The sequence below is a fragment of the Acanthopagrus latus genome, chromosome 11 (genome assembly GCF_904848185.1).
Source record: "Acanthopagrus latus isolate v.2019 chromosome 11, fAcaLat1.1, whole genome shotgun sequence".
Classification (NCBI taxonomy): domain Eukaryota; kingdom Metazoa; phylum Chordata; class Actinopteri; order Spariformes; family Sparidae; genus Acanthopagrus; species Acanthopagrus latus.
In genome coordinates, this window is record NC_051049.1 from 4,942,839 (window position 1) to 4,960,052 (window position 17,214).

Below are 17,214 nucleotides of genomic sequence, written 5' to 3' on the forward strand. Positions count from 1 at the left end.
CCTGTCAGAGTCTACAATGGTAAATGTGTCAAAAATTTGAATAAAGCGATTTTGTTTTGCAGCTGTAAGCAGTCAAACAGTCCATCTGAGACATGTAATCCCCGGCTGAACTGACTCAGTGTTTGGATGTATTTTAATGATCATTCATGCACAGTGCTTATATAAAGAGGAAAAGATGTGACTATGTATAATTCACCCAGATGGTTGTGATCAATGGTAATTAAACGAGGCAATGAGTCATTGTGTTCAAAGTTGTGCAAAGTGAAACTTAGTAAGCGAAAGCGGTCTGAAAAATGATGTGCCAGATGTTTGTGGGCATAAACCACAAGTTATCTCTGCGTGTCCGGACTAGTTTGCAGTTACATCAAACAAAAAAAAAACATCTTCAACACACTACAGCCTGACTTGTTTCTGTGTTTTTTGAACACCTCACAACATTTTACGGGATTTGATAAATATTTTAGAATGAAATAGTATTTTTTTTTTCCTCTAGTATCCTAATGTTGTCTTCTTCTCCAAGTTGTATGCTTTATATAATCCCAAACAAAGCATTTACTGTTGATTATTGAAAGTTCTGAGGGTTGAAACTGCAACAAAGGAACAAAACCATAAGACCTTTCAACAGCACAGTCCATGTTGATTACACCAGCATGTGTGTCTGTGTTTACTTCCAAGGTCAGCCACATGTTGGTGTGAAAGACAGTATTTACAGACTGCAGAGAATATGAGATGACATTGACGGCTATCTGTTACCACCTGGTGGTCGGATCAGAATCTCTTGGATACAGACTGGGTGTCAGATTTAACCACCAGGAGTAGGCTACTGTAAATAAAAACATAATTTTATCTAACATTTAAAATTGTCTATCTTCCTTGAGATTATATAATCTGCCATATCACATCAGGATTTTATATATAATTGTCGTTAAAAGATTTACTTACAGTCTTTTTTTGCCCAATTTTGACTGCTTTTGAAAAAAAAGGTATCATTTTAAATTTTACTCCCTTATAACTTTCTATCTAAAGGCTCAAGGAATGTATTATATGGATTAAAGATGTATATACATATACAGGGATTGCTTCAGGGAGCAGCATGTTACGTGGCCATTAATCTGTAACTTGAACGCACCCTAAACTGTTTTCAACTGACGGCTACGTCATCCTGTAATGATTGGTTAACGGCTCTGGAGGAAAATACCCCCCTCTCCTGGATTTTATTGGATGCCGTATCCAAATGTCCCGCCCCCCTCCGAATTCCACAACAGTACTCTCCTCTCATTGGTCCAGCGGGTCAGAGTGCAGAGAACAACAAACAAGATAGGGTGAAGACCGTCGGGATGGATGCAGGTAAGCGATATTTTGGAGCAAAATAACATCTTTTCTCCCCCGCAGCAAACTAGTCTAGCCTCAAAATAATCACACGAACGCCATTTCATCCCTGGCAGCACATCTCCTGCTCTGCCATGGCGGGATTGCCAACCCCAGATGCTAGTCCAGCAAAGACCTATATTGCTTTGTAGCCTCGGTGACGTTAGCTTGCTAAAGTGATGACTAAAGCTAAATGCTAACCAACGTTAGCCTGCTGTTGTGGTTAAATGCGCTGAATTGCGAGGTCTGACAGTTCGTTGCGCAGCACGGTAACTTCCCGTAAGGTTACGAGATGCCGTCTGTGTTAATGTCAAGTGTCGCTGTTGAGTTTTGCTCGTAATAATATGCCTTTTGTCATTGGGTTGACTGTTTATGCGAACGTTATGTTACGCCCTGGATGAACATCCCAGCCGATGCACTGTCACCATCGCATCAGTTATTTGGCTACTGTTAGCATCGGGAATGCTAGTAGCTACAGGAGAGAATATATCATCTGTAGCAAGACTCGTGTAGTTGAATAATAACACTCAGAGATAACGAACATACTTAACGTTGCGTTGTCTTCTTATTCGACTGTAAACACAAACCTTCCCTCTTAAGTCATGAGCCTGTAAATCACGGCTGTCTGTGTCGAAGCTAACTGTCAAACAGTGAGAAAGCTAAGCTAGTCAACTTTTCCTGGCAGTTGTTAGCAATGTGGCTAACGTTATGTGTTGTCGTCAACCACAGTTGTTTTTTAAAACTTTGCATCAAAAGCGTTATTACGTTTCCAGTGTTTAGTTAAAAAAGAGGTAGCAACTGACCAAACTTTGATTTCCCCCCCCCTTTTTTTCATTTCTTAAGAGGAAGTGTACTCCTGCCCAGTTTTACAGCTGGCTATGAGCCCAGCACTTCAACTGCAGTGAATAGTCTGTTGCTGTTATTGATTTCTACCGTCGCACTTTCTTAAGGGGGCCCTGTGTTGTTTTGCAGAAGAAACTCAATCAATTTTAATATTTACAATATTAATGAGGTCATAATACAAGCACGGAAATATTTATATGTTCCATAAGTGGATAAACAAGCTGTTCTCAGAGAAAAATAAGATCCGCAGAACTCTGGTTGAGGCTAGAAAGGTGGCAGGGTCCGCCACATATTAACAAAGTAAATCAATATAAAAGTGTGTTGTCCTTTTGTTTTTTCAGTTTTTCAATCATAAGAGAGCTATGAATTATGAAGAGCTAATGACTAAATGATTAGTGATGACTAAAGCTAAATGCTAATGTCATCAAAGCAGTATAGGTCTGTGCTGACTGGCAGTCTGACTGGAGTTGCCAATCCTGTCATGACAAAGCAGACAAGGAAGATGTATTTGTTTAACTTGTCAAGAAACAACAGTATTCTGTTGCATTATGGGAAGTGTAGGACTCACAATCTTTTAAAGCCTTTTCAAATACCGGGTACCAAATGTCCTGATATCTTGGCCTCTGTTGAAACATTTGACCTTTCTTTTTGAAAAGCTGTCTCTCAGTAGTCTCCTGTCTTCAAGAAACTAAAACTATTTCGCTGGACTTCCCCTTAAATTAGTTTAAAGCCCTATTCTGATGGAACTTATTTATCTTGGGGACCTGTAGTCAGAGTTCAGTAAATATTATGTGCTGTGAGATCACCCACATTGGTGTTTAAAATGAAGGATGACAGAGAAGGTAAGGAGCAACAAAGGGATGTCATAAGTACAGCCACATAGTTATTTGATCTAAATCAGCTTCAAGTGTGTTTTGATGCTTGTAACACATGCAGATAGTGAGCAAAACAACTGTAAACTATGTGAATAATGTGGCTGGTCAAGAGCAGACGCTCCGTGACATTATGCCCAGAGGATAATGAATGCAAATTCAATTAAAATACAGACTTTGCTTAGCTCGTGCAAATGCACCACACCAAGTACAGGAGAGGGGAGGTCATTTCTAAATCATATGTGGTCTCCATATGATACTAGTCTCGTGTGAACAGGGCTACAGAAATGCATTTTGTAGGAACTTGAAACCTGATACTTTGTTTCTACAGAGAGATTCCGCTTTCACTTGTTCGCTTGCATCTAAAATGAAGCGTAAGTTAATCTATAAAAACAAACATTGAAAATAAATAGCTGGATGCTTTTAAAGATGGTTGTACAGAAAGAACCTTCCAGAAAGTGACTGGAATTCTTCTCAAACAGCTAACTGACACTCCGTCTCTACTCGCTGACAGCCTCACTGTTATTAGCTGCACCAAGTGGTTGGTTGTCAACAAGACAGCCATGAGAAATGTCTCCTCTGTATTCTCACACATTCCTACAGTTGACTCAGCTCCTCTTTTTGCAGCTACCTTGACATACGACACACTTCGGTTTGGTGAGTTTGAAGATTTTCCTGAGACCTCAGAGCCTGTGTGGATCTTAGGAAAACAATACAATGCACTCACAGGTAGGACTGCCATGACTGTGAATGAGTTGGTATATAAATATTTAACTTATGTGGATCAATTTGTAATATGGTGATTTCTGGTCTTCATGTAGAGAAAGACAACATTTTATCAGATGTCACTTCGCGACTGTGGTTCACATACAGAAAAAACTTCCCACCAATTGGTAAGTGAAGACATGTTGTCTTATTCAGCCCCTCGGATAAACTTGATGAAGTTTGAGTGATCCAGCTTTTCACATCTAATTGCGTGTTGAATGTGCTACAGGTGGGACAGGGCCGACATCAGATACAGGATGGGGGTGCATGTTGCGATGTGGCCAGATGATCCTCGGCGAGGCCTTGGTGTGCAGACATTTAGGCAGAGGTAAGATAAATACACACACAACAAAATATCTCCCACGATTGTAGATGGATATAGATATAAGTGGATTGTATCACTGTGTGGGACTAACTGCTCTTCTCCAGTGAGTTGACTATACTGAACAGAGCTCGTTTTAAACGGGCTTAATAACTGGCTTTTTGTTCTCAGACTGGAGATGGGCCAGAGACAAGAAACAAAGAGAAGAGTACATCAGCATTCTCAACGCCTTCATTGACAAAAAAGACAGCTATTATTCCATCCATCAAATCGGTGAGTAGCGACGGTGAAACCTTTCCAATCATATCAAGGACTCACTCCAGACAGTCCTCGAAGAGTTTCCATATAATTGTTCCTGTTTCGTTCCTAAATGCTGCAGCCCAAATGGGAGTTGGAGAGGGGAAGCCAATAGGCCAGTGGTATGGACCAAACACAGTCGCCCAGGTTCTCAAGTAAGTAGAGCAATCAATGAGTTTCAGGGGTTTCCATGTTTTATATTACAGGCCTGCACTAAATTATTATTTATACCATATCAATTACTTTGTTGGTTAATGTTGCATTCATTGTATGATAAGCCATTAGTTCGAAAGTCATCTCAAAAGAAAAGATTTTTAACTCATACATAACACTGCTAATCTTAATGTTTTGCTTGGTAATTTAAAGATTAAAGGTGCTCCGGATTTTCTTGTACACAAACAAAAGTTGTGTTTACATTCAGTAATTCTCATTTGTATCCGTGAGATCTAACAAATGTCCTTACTCTCACAACATTTCTGAAGCTGAATTTTTTGGTGTTTCAGATCATGCACTTTTTACACCCATGTTTACTAGCTTGTTGTTTTCTTATTTGCTGCCTTTGCGGGCACGTTGCTATGTTTATTAGCACATAAGCACTGCCAAAAGTCAATGAGCATAATAGTGTGAAAGTGGCAGCAGGAATGTGCTTCGTGTCACGCTCGCAATTACATTCTTGTGCTCCGACTACGATACAATGATTTCTTTCTTGTCCACTCTCACCATGTAGTCATCCATCGTGCTGTCAAACAATGGACAGAAGAAGACAACTTTAGTTCACACAGATGACGTTTAAAACTGCTCAAAGAAAAAAGTGTTTTACTTTGTAGGAAACACAATGTGCTGTCCCTCTTTCAGGAAGTTGGCGGTGTTTGATACGTGGAGCAGATTAGTGGTGCACGTGGCGATGGACAACACCGTGGTCATCGAGGAGATCAGTGAGTGCAGATGTGTTGCAACCTTGTGTTGTACTGTTCTTTCCCTGTTATAATTCATTTGCATAAGCAGTTTAAATGTCACACCAGGTTAAACCTTTGGACCAAATGGGTTTGTTCACGGAATTAGTATTTCAGCTAAATATTACTGATATCACATTCAAATGTCAGTTGGGGTAACGACAACAAGCTCATCCAACAGTAAGATTTTGGCACTTTTCCGAGCTCTAATAGAGGGATAGAAACGTATTTAAGTGGAAAGCTTTCATTAGGCTGATTGCTGTCCTAAATTAACAAGTTGTTGTTTTTTCCCCTTGCAGAGCGTCTCTGTATGCCCTGGCTGGACTTTGCAGGAGCCAGTGCTGAACCAGAGGGAGCGGGTGAACTCAACGGCTGCCTGGAGGGAGCATGTGCCCTGGCTGAGGAGGAGACGGCTCTCTGGAAACCTCTGGTCCTGCTCATCCCCCTCAGGCTGGGCCTGAGTGATATAAACGAGGCCTACATTGAAACCCTCAAGGTGAGCTACCCCACCATGTATATGCCCATTTTGTGTGGGATATAATGGCAGTTATATCTGGGGGTTGTGACTGAAAAGTGGTTTTACAAATTGGGAAAAACTGAATTTACCAGTTTATATCCACAAACATGTCTCTGTACATGCATGTAGGCCTTGTGTTAAATATGGCCACTTGATTCAGCTTTTTCTCTCCAAGCCAGTCAATCCTAATTTTATGAACAACTGTAGAAACACTGAAAATTGCCTGCTTCCCCCCCCCCACAACTTCCGCTGTCTGCTGTGGTTGCTGCAAATTTGGTTTTAAGTCCTTTAAAAGTGCAGAATGTAAGAACTGGCGTCTTGTCAAGTTCATACTCAAATCAGAGAGCTGGCAGCATATAACCAGAATAACTGCAAACTGTAGGAAAACTGTAGGATCAGACTTAGCTTGTCAGCTAAGTCTGATCCGGGGCTTGGAGCACCAGGGACTGGAGCTTTAGACCGAGATTAGCCCTGGTTAGCTGGTTAGCATGTTCATTTAGGAAAACTAGCATGTCTGAAACACAAGACAGAGACCTCATCATGTCAGGACTTCTATTTCTTCATGTTCTGTTGATAATATCTGTTTAGTTTTCAGTGTTTTAAACCAGTACTTTTACATATTGCACCTTTAAGGAACCACAAGGGACTTTTGAATGGTGCAAAAACATTTTCAGTTCAATATGTTTTTTTTTCCAAAGGGGCTGCCAGAATAAACAAAAATTAAAATAAAGCTCCTTTTAGTCTCTTTAAACTGATAATCTTCAAAAAGCAAAAATGATACGCTTTGGAAAAAGGTCATAATGTCATTTATGTGTTATTTGTAGTAAAGTTGGCTAAGAAAACAGGTCAAGTGAGGCAAAGTCAGCTCCATCCGGGGTGAGATAAACCCTCTTGTCTCTTTTCACAGCAATGCTTCATGCTGCCTCAGTCCCTGGGTGTTATTGGGGGAAAACCCAACAGTGCCCATTACTTCATTGGTTATGTCGGTATGTCTGGTCTCTGTGTTTGTGAAATAAACACTCAGCTGTGCACTGCACACTCATGCTCACCATATTAACTCCACTTACATAAAGAAGTTAATCTAATTGTAACCATGCTTTTCTTTTCCTTCATTTTGCAGGAGAGGAACTCATTTATTTAGACCCACACACCACTCAGCCTGCAGTGGAGCCCTGTGAAGATGGCCAGGTCCCGGATGAGACGTACCATTGTCAGCACCCACCCTGTCGCATGCACATCTGTGAACTGGACCCATCCATTGCAGCGGTAGGAATGTCAGGGAGCGTTTTTATAGTGCAGAGCTTCTGTATCTCAAACTGAAGCCCATTGTTTCCTGTGAATGTGAGCAAATCAGACGCTCCACAGCTGATTGTGGTTTTTTTTGTTTGCTTTCTGTCAGGGTTTCTTCTGCAGAACAGAGGACGAGTTTGACGACTGGTGTATGCGCATAAGAAGGGTATGTTTCTGTGGCTCCCTTGACTCATCTGTAGCTGTTAACTTTGCCGACGGAGGAATTTGTACATGATGAAATGATGGTCTGTCTCTTCCAGCTGTCCTGCAACAGAGGAGGCCTGCCCATGTTCGAACTAGTAGACAGTCAGCCCTCTCACATGGTCAGCGTGGATGCCCTTAACCTTACTCCTGGTGAATGAACTGCTTATTCTTTGCAAAAAATATATTCCAAAAATTCAGTTTGTGAAAATGAATTTTAATGTTTTTTTCCCTTTTCCTTTTCACGTGTTGACGCTCACTTCACAGATTTCTCGGACTCGGACAGGTTGGAGCGGTTCTTTGATTCAGAAGATGAAGAGTTTGAGATCCTTTCCCTGTGAGGAACAAAGACAATGCTTTACTGTTCACGACAGTTGGGCGAGAGATTCTCGGTCTCTTCTCTGTATCAGAAGGGAAGCCTGAGGGGGATGAACATTAATTGGAGACCTCTTGAGCCAGTCCAGCTCCAATGGTGTAGTCAGTGTGTGTCACACAGCGTTCTTCTCAACAGCCACTGAATGCTCTCTGTATCCAACGTTGAGACTGCCTGGTGGAAGCCGTAGCAGGAGCTCAGGATAAATTCATATGCACATTTTCACATACATGTGTTTCCATTTGAGTCTTAACACTTTAAATGTTTATTCTGAAGTGATATGGTGCCTTTCCCTGACTCCATAAGTAAAATTGCCATAACAGTTTTATGTTGTATAGAAACACAATGGTTAATGATGCCCATGGCTTTGTCACTAATAACTGAAGTCTGTAACAGCCTGTAATGAAACCAAATTGAGTCAAATCTGCAGACAAGTTGTATTAATTGTTCTTGCAAAGTATCCTTGCCAAGTCTAAAACATATAAACGAGTTCATTCAAAGATTATTTATTTAATCAACAAAATATATAGACAGGTAAGTGAACAATAGACTATGTAAGAGGATTACAAAATAAAAAATAAAATCAGAATCTGATGGACAATGATTCTACTCAATTTCAAGACAGTAGGAAACCATATTTGAACAAAAGCCAAGCATTTCTCTTCCGCTTTCATTCAAAGAATGACAAGTAAAAAGGGACTTAAGCAAAGTGAGTAGTGTGCAGAAGAGTCATTTGGTCACTCTACCAACAGTCTGTCTTTATACTGAAAGAGTTTCATTCAAGCCTGATTCAGGTTCACTTCCATAGCTGTCCAAGAGGCAGGTTCAGTGCTTTGTTGACAGCATTAAGGCTGTGATTTGTGATGTCCTTGTGCACGTCGTCAACGCTCTGAGCAGCATCTATGACCTAGAAAACACAATTTAGACCACAAGATGTTATAAATATTGACATAAATGACACCTGGTATTAAATCTACAATCGAGACTCATCTCATACCTGCCAGTTGACTGAAGGATCCTTCATTAGTTGTTCAAATTTCTGTTGCACCGCTCTTTGGAAAACACTGGTCTCATATCTCTCTTCTCCAAACTGACCTCTCAGAGCAGCCTCAGCTGGACTGAGCTGTAGGAACATAACAAGGTCCGGCTTCGGCAGCCCCACATCTGGGTTCTTGCACCAGTCCAGACAGAAACCCTGAAGGAGACAAACATGTCATGACATGTCTGTTGCTCCTTACACACACACACACACACACACACACACAGTAATATGGTATGATGTAAGAAGAGTTTGAAAGGCTAACAGAAGACTCACTGGCTTTGCGCTGGTGAAAGCAGCTCCAGAGAAGGCGTACCGATCCACCACCAGGGAGATGCCCTGCTCCAGTTTCCTCTTCATTAAAGGACTGTGGTCATACAATCGTATAATTTCATTATGCTGCATAAGAAAATGCATGCTACAATGTATACAGGTAAGTAGAATTAATCAAGGCTTATAATGAAAGAAAAGGCAATGGCAAATATGAAAAGTTCATTCATACAGTTCGTTTCACAAAGTTGGTTAATTTTTGAAGGACTGAATAAACTACTAGTGTGTGTTCATGGTAATGAACGTGTGTGTCTCACAGTGCTAAGTGTGACTCGCTGGTGTATTTTTTGGTGATTACTGAAAAACAACACAGCTCTGAGGAACAAGATATCAAGTTCTGGATAGACAGACAGTTTTCGTTAGTAGGATTATTGTTATTTTGACATGTAAAAAAAGACAAGCATCAAATCAAACAACCAGAGGTCGTAGCACCGTACACTTCCCATTTCAAGAGGCGTTGTTACTTGGCACCCAAATGTGAGGGATATTGTGATTATTTCAATTCATGGAAAATACCAAAAAAATTACACTACTCAAAAAGAGCCAGGGATATTTGGATATGTGTGCACATATGCATGTGCATCAATATCCTATAAAAGTACTCACAAAACAAAAACTAATATATGTCTCAAAATAAATACATCCCAATATTCCCCAACTAACTGTCAGTGATATATTAATAAAGAAAAGCATCAGATTAAACTCTTTTAAACAAAGCAGGCAGATGTAACATCCTGTGACATGTGGTTACAATATTAAAAGGGTCTGTTTACATGTTACTCATTCATCACTCAACCTCAATCAGATGTAGACTTGGAGGTCATTTTTAATGCACACAGCACCCAATGGGATGTTACACTGATGGAACTGCATCATTGCCACATTAGGGGAAAAACACTGTCCAGAAACCAAATTTAAAATTGCTGAAGACAATCCACGGATTTCTACGACCTGTACTCACAAGGGAGTCATTTGGGGCTAGAAACATAATATTACTAATGAAATACTTTGAGCACCACAACTGTAGTTCCATTTACATCCTTAAAACCTGAGCCCAAAATGTGATGCATGACTAGATGCCACCAGGGTTAAATAGAAACCACAGCTGTCCCCTCAACAACAGCATGACAGGCAAATCATTTTTACTGCTTCAGAGAACAACAGCATGGCAGCCTATAAACTTTTACCAATGATTAACTTAAAAAAAATCAATATGCTCTTGTAATTTGGGTTAACTGACCATTTGTATGTGTCACTCTTGCATGCAAGTAAATAAAACATTTTGTAGTCCCTTTCCACAGCTGACATTTTGACTTGCCATGACATGTCCAAACGTCGTGGACAAACACTTGAATACAATTCAGAAACTCTGAATTCCGTATTTGTACAGTGAGTTGTTGGTACTTGAACGAAGCACTGGGGTGTGTTCCAACAAGTAAATGAAGACTCTTACACCAGCTCCCAGCGGTTAGCAGAGAACAGCAGGTGCACCGTGTGGTCCTCCAGGTCGCTTTTGTTCTCCAGGTAGGCGCTGATCAGCTGTCCGATAGTCGTTGTCCTGTCTGCGCCGATAACAACACAACAACGGGGCTCGTTATGTTAATGTCACACTGTATCGAAAACTTTCAAACCTTTCAAAAGGAACCTAAATCACGATGCTATGCTAAAGTGACAGCGGCAAAACTACAACGCGTCTCACCGGGAAACCGCATCATCTCCGCGGGTCTGCCGCTCTGTTGTAGCGCCTGGACCAGCTTCTTGCACTGCGTCGTCTTGCCGGCCTTGTCGACTCCCTCCAGCACGATGAGAGCTCCTCTTTTACACGCCATTATCTCCCAGCTGTTGTTGGCAGTTGGTAAGTAGGAGCTTCTTTCTGAGGTTAAATGTTACACACAGCGCTAGCTTACAACAACATTTACCCGCCTTTTTTTTCCACCGGAAGCAACCAGTCGTCGTTAAGGAGGAAGCAGAACGACTCACTTCCGGGTTTGTTTGTTATTGTTTTTTTTTCCTCACCTACTTTATTTAAATAACATTCTTCACGATAATTACAGAAAAATTCATCGAATTAATTGTAATACAAGTGAAACATATAAATGAAATAATCATATGTTACTAACATATATTATTTTGTTATATAAAATAATTCCTTTTATAAAATTTGAATGTGCGTTCTATTTACACTTTTGATATAGAATGAAATAGAGTAGATGTTTATTGACATTGTTTCAGAAACAACGAAACACAGTTAGTAGTTCTTCTTAAAAATTATCAATATAAACATCAACATAAACAAGTATCAAAAAAGATAGAAAATCATTATATATGTACAACAATAAAACAATATATACAACCACATGAATATGAAAAAAGGATAATATAGTAGTTGTAATAACATACATAATAAAATATACAAAGTACAGAGGAGTAGCCGATATGACTTTTTAAAAATGTATTTAATTTATAAAAGGCAACAAAGACTTTTTATGTAGTTCTAACATCTAGTTTCAAGGGCAAGATTCAAACCTTGTTCCAAGGTATATAGTTTACTACAGCCCTGTGTGACAAATTACTTTTCTTGTTCTGATAGCAGGATGAAAAGTATAACACCTTTCAACAGCTACAGCTCCCACAAAGCTTTAAGGATATACCAAAAGCTATGACTCATGGGATGTGTAGTTTTTTTCATTTGACCTTGCTTTTCTCTAATTTGTCTTTTGTAAGTGGACAAAAAGCGACTGTAGTTGTTACTGTAGTGTGTATCGATTTGTTAAATTTCCCGCATCATTATTTTAACACATTGATTCACTGGTGTCAGAAACCTGTAAGTTCCTCTGTAAATAATAAGGTGTTGAAATTTCATGTGATAATTACTACAGTGACCACTGTGTTCAGTTGGTGGTTGGATGTGGACAGAAAACAACAGCACGCTTCCTTATAACAACAACATTTATTCAGGACTTTCTCCAAAGCATCCAACAGCAACATGTTACACTTTGCTTTTGTGACAGTGTTTCAGAGCATCTTTCAGTGCTTCCAGCACCATGTCAACACTGTCCTTTGTGCTGTTACATCCCATAAGTCCCACACGCAGCACCTGGAAAGAACAAAAACATCTGGGAGTCAAGCAACACAGGGCATCTTAGTGGGTTTAAATCAGAAGTAAAACAAGAGTATATAATCAATCTCTCACCAAGCCAACAGATGGACCAAGCCCTCCGGAAATCTCTAAATTATGCGTTTTCATGATGTAGGTTGTGATCTCTTTCCAGTCATATCCATGAGGAGCAACAATAGTGGTGACTGTAGGCAGTCTTGCTTTCTGTAACAACCAATTGAAGACAGAATGAGCACATTTTTAACATTTTATATTATTTCGTCAACTTCTGTTGTTGTAACAACTGCTTGTAGATCTATGAATTCCACTACAGTCAGTTATAAAATTACATGATTGTGTTAAAACTCACCTTTTCTTTGACAAAAAGTTTGAGACCCATGCTCTCTAAGCCAGCGTGGAAATACTCTGCCACTTTTTCATGTCTTTCCCACGACTTTTCCAGACCCTAAGAATGACAGAAAAAAAGGCATAAAGCACACAACCCAAACATTATAGTATAGCTGAAACAGAACCCATATTTTCATTATTTACATTTTCATTTTCAGGGTGCTAATCTGGTTTTAGCATAAAGCATGTGTTTTTGAAATTGTGTGTATTTGCAGTGTGTTCCCTGATGTTGCATGTTGTGAACTGGATTAAGATATTTTCTTAATTTGCTAGTGTTTTGTCTTTTTGCATGTGTTTTGCTACTGTGTTGGCCTCTGCATAAAGTACTGAACAAACTAAAACTTTGACCTCATGATTACCAAAGTCCGAAGGATTTCTCCCCTGCAGGCAACAAATATCGGTTTATGATTCTATTAAAATCAGTTTTTCACTCAAGGCCAAAATAGTGAGGTGGCAGACTTTGCCATGCTCAGGGACATGCACAAAACAACACATTGCTTTTATATTCACATTCATTTCTGAAAAAGTAAAAAGCTAGTTAATGACTGATTCAAGTTTATGCCTCATTCTGACCAAAGTCACTGGACAACTCGCTGGCTGTCTGTACAGAATTGACAGTAGAAGGATGCAAAATCATTTTATTGTCTCACCTCTTCAGCAAGGACAGCCAGACTCTCCCTCAGAGAGTAGAAAGCAGTGACTGGACCTGTGTGGTGATATCTATGGAGCAGAAAAAGGAGAAGACAGAGCAACGTTGAGATGATTATTGAAGTCTGGCTAAAATAAGACAACAGTTAGAAAAGTTATCACTTCCTGTCTGCTGGAAAAGAAAAAGGTGCCTTACACTCTTGACAGCTTGCCATCACATCCCCAGTAGTTTGCAAGCCAACTCAAATCCAAGAAGAAGGACACAGGCTTCGTCCTCCGGTTGAATACTTTCTGGCTGTGAACACATTCAGCTTTAACTACGCATGTTACATACACTATACTCTGAATTATTACTTGTGTGTACATTTCTCACCATGCCCTTTCACTGAAGGAGATGGGTGCTGTACCCGGAGGAGCATTCAAAACCTTTTGGGAGCCTGTGTAGAGGATGTCTATCTCTGAAAATACATTACAAACACCCACAGAAATCGATAATTTGTGCCATCAAATCACAGTAAAGGGTTTCATGCTATGCCCCAGAGAGACTGGAAACATCGATCAGAATCGTACTAAACCTTGCTGGTCCATGCAGAGAGGAGCTCCTCCAATTGACGCCACAGAGTCGACGAGTAACAAACAGCCATACCTGTAGGCACGAATCATAACACAACTGTTATCTGCCTTAATTTTGTTACAGGTGTGATGATGACAGAGGAATGATGGCTGCATCCTACTTATGGCACAGCTGCCCGATGCCATCTAAAGGATGCAAGACTCCTGTGGAAGACTCTCCATGTGCAAGGAAGAGCACCACCGGCCTGTATTTCGATAAGGCCTGTGGTGAGAAAAATAGTTTGATCAGACAGACAATAGCTTTGAAGGATTATTTATCTGAACTGGAGGGTCGGAGTGATACCTGCTCAATTTCTGCGTTGGTGAAGAAGCCACCAGGGGGCGCCACGATGGTGTTCACTCTGGCACCTGTTGGATTGACACACATGATATTCTGTGGTTGAGCCACACTCTCGCACTGGGAGACATGTTCCTTCATTATGGTGAACACGGGCCCTGTAGTGTATTTACAGTCAGTCCCACATACAATTTCACACTGTTGCATATACTAGTGCAGCAAATGCGTATTCATCCACTGCTGGAAATAGTTCCCAACAAATATATGCTGCTAGAAACTACAGTGACCAGTTGTTATAGAAAATTACTGAGCCTTTTTAAAATTACACTCTCATTATATTATCTGTGATCCCGTTTCTCAGATTTACATTGTAAGTAATAACTAATATTTGGAGTTGAGAGCCACAGACTGAAGAAAAGATTCATGGATTGACTTGCAATTTGTTTGTTTTGTCTTAATGTGTTGACACAAACTTATTGAAGACCACAAGCCTTACCTATCCTCTCAGCCATATCTGCCGCTCGCTCGCCCCATATGCCATTGACTGCAGACAGAACGCTGTCCCCGGGCTCCACTGTGTTGAAGATGGCACACTCCATGGCGGTGTGGCCGGTGCCGCTCACAGCTAAAGTCATGCTGTTCTGAGTCTGGAACATGTACTGGATCCCACTTTTGATGTCATTCATTATCTGAGATATTAAATAAGCAAATGTTAGTGAAAAGGATAGAAACATATTTATGGTCCTATATCCTGTTGCCCTAAATGAGTGGCAGACTGTGAGTGGTTGTTAGCTGAAACACTTGAAATCTGTCCAATCATGAGCAGGTTAGGAATCAGATTAGTTGATTGACAGAAAATTTGTCAGAAAGATTTCTGAAAACTGAGTCATTTCAGTCATATTAGTCATTTAATTAGTCATTAGCTTTTGTTATTCTCATTGAAGGGGATTTAAGATGTTTAAACATCTGAGCGTGTTGAGATTGTGATGGACAGTTAAGCACGCCGTCTCTCTCTCTCACACACGTACACATTTGTCTCTCTGTACTTGTGAGGACCTTGACTGATGTAATGCAATCGCTTGCCCCTAATCCTGACCATCATGAATAAATCCCCCATTATCCTAACCCTGACCTTAACCTTAGACCAAGAATCAACCTTTGAACAGTCCTTTGAGGTAGTGAATACCAGCCAAAATGTCCTCACAACACAGAAGTGTCCTCGCTAGATGGTGTTAAAGTGAGTCCTCACAAAGAGAGCAAAACAAACACACATTTGTTTTACACACTTTTAATCAAAATGGCCGTGGTTCTGCCGTTCCCATTGGTTGAAGTTCTTGGATACTTGACTGAAAGGAGCACTTCTCTTTTTAGGGTAAATGTCCTGTTCTCACAATGTACCTAAATTGGAATACAGAATTATTGCAGGAACTACAGGACTGTATTCACTAAAATATACTTCAAATCAAAATATTTTTTGATATGCATTACGACCCCTTTCAGATGTTACGCTGTTATGTAGTGGAGTAAAACATATGAAGTGAATTAGAAGCATGAATATCAAATGGGAATACCTGAGTAACATTAAATTACTTTAACTGCTTACTGTATACTGTATTTAACTCTGTGTTACTAAAACACAGGTTGTTGCATTAAATTTAAAATTGATCTCAGCTTGGTTCTGTTCAAAGTTTCTGCCTGTTAAAAGGCTTTTTTCTTGCTCTATGAGAAACCAGTCTGGTTTGGACCTTTTCTATATGAAAGGTTTCATGAGATAACTTTTCTTTGCACAATGGAAATGTTGAAAACTGTTGTGCAATGTACAAATGTATCTTAACTGAGCACTAAGAAGCTTTACAATCCCGCACACACTTCAAATTTACAATGTAGATAGCGTAAATAGTTCTGCTGTTAGCTTTTAAAGTGTTCATATTTACACAGTTTGGGCCATAGTCTGCTTAGTCTGACTTTCCTCTTATGCCTGTCTTCCCTGACAGCCAACATCATGTGTGTTTAACCCACTGACTTACCTCAAATATCTCTGGATGCATGTGTCCAATGACAGGATTGATCCCAGCCATTAAAATTCTTGAAGGAACATTGGAAGGTCCCGGTCCAAACATGTAACGATGTGGAACGGCCAGCGGTTTCTTTAGGCATTTTGGTGGAGGTACGGAAAAGGACGACATGTTCCCAGCAGCGAGACGAACGCAGTGAATCCAAAAATAGCAGTGGAAGCAGGTGAAGTAGAACCTCGAGCAAGCACACCCCCTCTGTCTGACCAGTGAGGTCCTCGGGTCAGGAGTCCGTCACAACATTTTCTGCTTTTATCTCTGTCTTCTTCTGCAAACACTTGTTGCTTTCTGTGCACAGTGAAGTCTTCCCAACATGTCCAAAAAGTTAATCATTGACTGAAGGCTCTCCAGATTGTCAGGCTTAACTGTTACACTGCCATGCCTTTACCCATGTCAACACGATATGTGTCCAACCTATTTTTCCCAACTTACAAGTGTAAATGATCCTATTTTGAATCAGATAATTGTAGGTTCTGACTAGTTGAAGTTGCTGAGTTTCACTTATATTATATATATTAATATTCTGACAGTGTTTTCAACCTTAAACAATGTTGGTAAGTCTCATAAAAGTGTAATAGATCTAAGGGTGTAAACAAAATGATGGTCTGATTTCCAAGTTTTCGATTTTTCAATGAGAAACATGGACAACGTTATCAGTTCTAGTATATTTCACTCAGTTTGATTCACATACTCTGCACGTCAGGGCCGTGTGTCACATGGTTCTTTATGAGCTAAAGAGTAATGTTACTGTCATGTCATCACCCAATAATGGCTTTAAAATGCCGCTTCCATTTGCGCACACCACACAAACCGTGGTGGCGTAGTATTAAGTAATCTTCTTATGTTGCCCAGTGAATGTGTATGTTTTGAAAAGCTCTGTATGTCAGCATCTGCCACTGGACCGCCTGA

At 40.1% G+C, this 17,214-nt stretch overlaps 3 protein-coding genes across 5 annotated transcripts; 1 reads left to right on the plus strand and 2 right to left on the minus strand.

Annotated features, from left to right (window-relative positions):
* The first annotated feature begins 1,197 nt into the window (after nucleotides 1–1,197).
* atg4b (autophagy related 4B, cysteine peptidase) lies at nucleotides 1,198–8,121 on the plus strand. Of its 3 annotated transcripts, none has more exons than XM_037114270.1 (13): nucleotides 1,198–1,347; nucleotides 3,711–3,812; nucleotides 3,905–3,976; nucleotides 4,078–4,176; nucleotides 4,342–4,443; nucleotides 4,550–4,622; nucleotides 5,323–5,402; nucleotides 5,720–5,916; nucleotides 6,845–6,923; nucleotides 7,058–7,203; nucleotides 7,337–7,393; nucleotides 7,488–7,581; nucleotides 7,681–8,121. In XM_037114270.1, exons 1-13 carry the CDS (start codon nucleotides 1,338–1,340, stop codon nucleotides 7,767–7,769), a joined length of 1,200 nt encoding a protein of 399 aa, XP_036970165.1. In that variant the 5' UTR covers nucleotides 1,198–1,337; the 3' UTR covers nucleotides 7,770–8,121. The 3 variants fall into 3 exon arrangements, with proteins under 3 accessions (XP_036970165.1, XP_036970164.1, XP_036970166.1); XM_037114269.1 differs by lacking the exon at nucleotides 1,198–1,347 and adding an exon at nucleotides 2,894–3,053; XM_037114271.1 differs by lacking the exon at nucleotides 1,198–1,347 and adding an exon at nucleotides 2,894–3,053 and having other exon boundaries at nucleotides 7,696–8,082.
* Nucleotides 8,122–8,291: 170 nt separating this feature from the next.
* Nucleotides 8,292–11,147, minus strand: dtymk (deoxythymidylate kinase (thymidylate kinase)). The gene is made up of 5 exons (XM_037114272.1): nucleotides 10,870–11,147; nucleotides 10,624–10,732; nucleotides 9,117–9,207; nucleotides 8,799–8,996; nucleotides 8,292–8,708 (listed from the first exon to the last, which is right to left on the minus strand). The coding sequence occupies exons 1-5, from the start codon at nucleotides 10,997–10,999 to the stop codon at nucleotides 8,598–8,600; spliced, it is 639 nt and encodes a 212-aa protein (XP_036970167.1). The 5' UTR covers nucleotides 11,000–11,147; the 3' UTR covers nucleotides 8,292–8,597.
* A 958-nt stretch (nucleotides 11,148–12,105) lies between these two features.
* On the minus strand, nucleotides 12,106–16,680 carry agxta (alanine--glyoxylate and serine--pyruvate aminotransferase a). The gene is made up of 11 exons (XM_037114999.1): nucleotides 16,261–16,680; nucleotides 14,730–14,922; nucleotides 14,240–14,304; nucleotides 14,058–14,158; nucleotides 13,899–13,969; nucleotides 13,697–13,781; nucleotides 13,520–13,618; nucleotides 13,326–13,395; nucleotides 12,638–12,733; nucleotides 12,364–12,492; nucleotides 12,106–12,267 (listed from the first exon to the last, which is right to left on the minus strand). Exons 1-11 carry the CDS (start codon nucleotides 16,417–16,419, stop codon nucleotides 12,160–12,162), a joined length of 1,176 nt encoding a protein of 391 aa, XP_036970894.1. The 5' UTR covers nucleotides 16,420–16,680; the 3' UTR covers nucleotides 12,106–12,159.
* Between the last annotated feature and the right edge of the window lie 534 nt (nucleotides 16,681–17,214).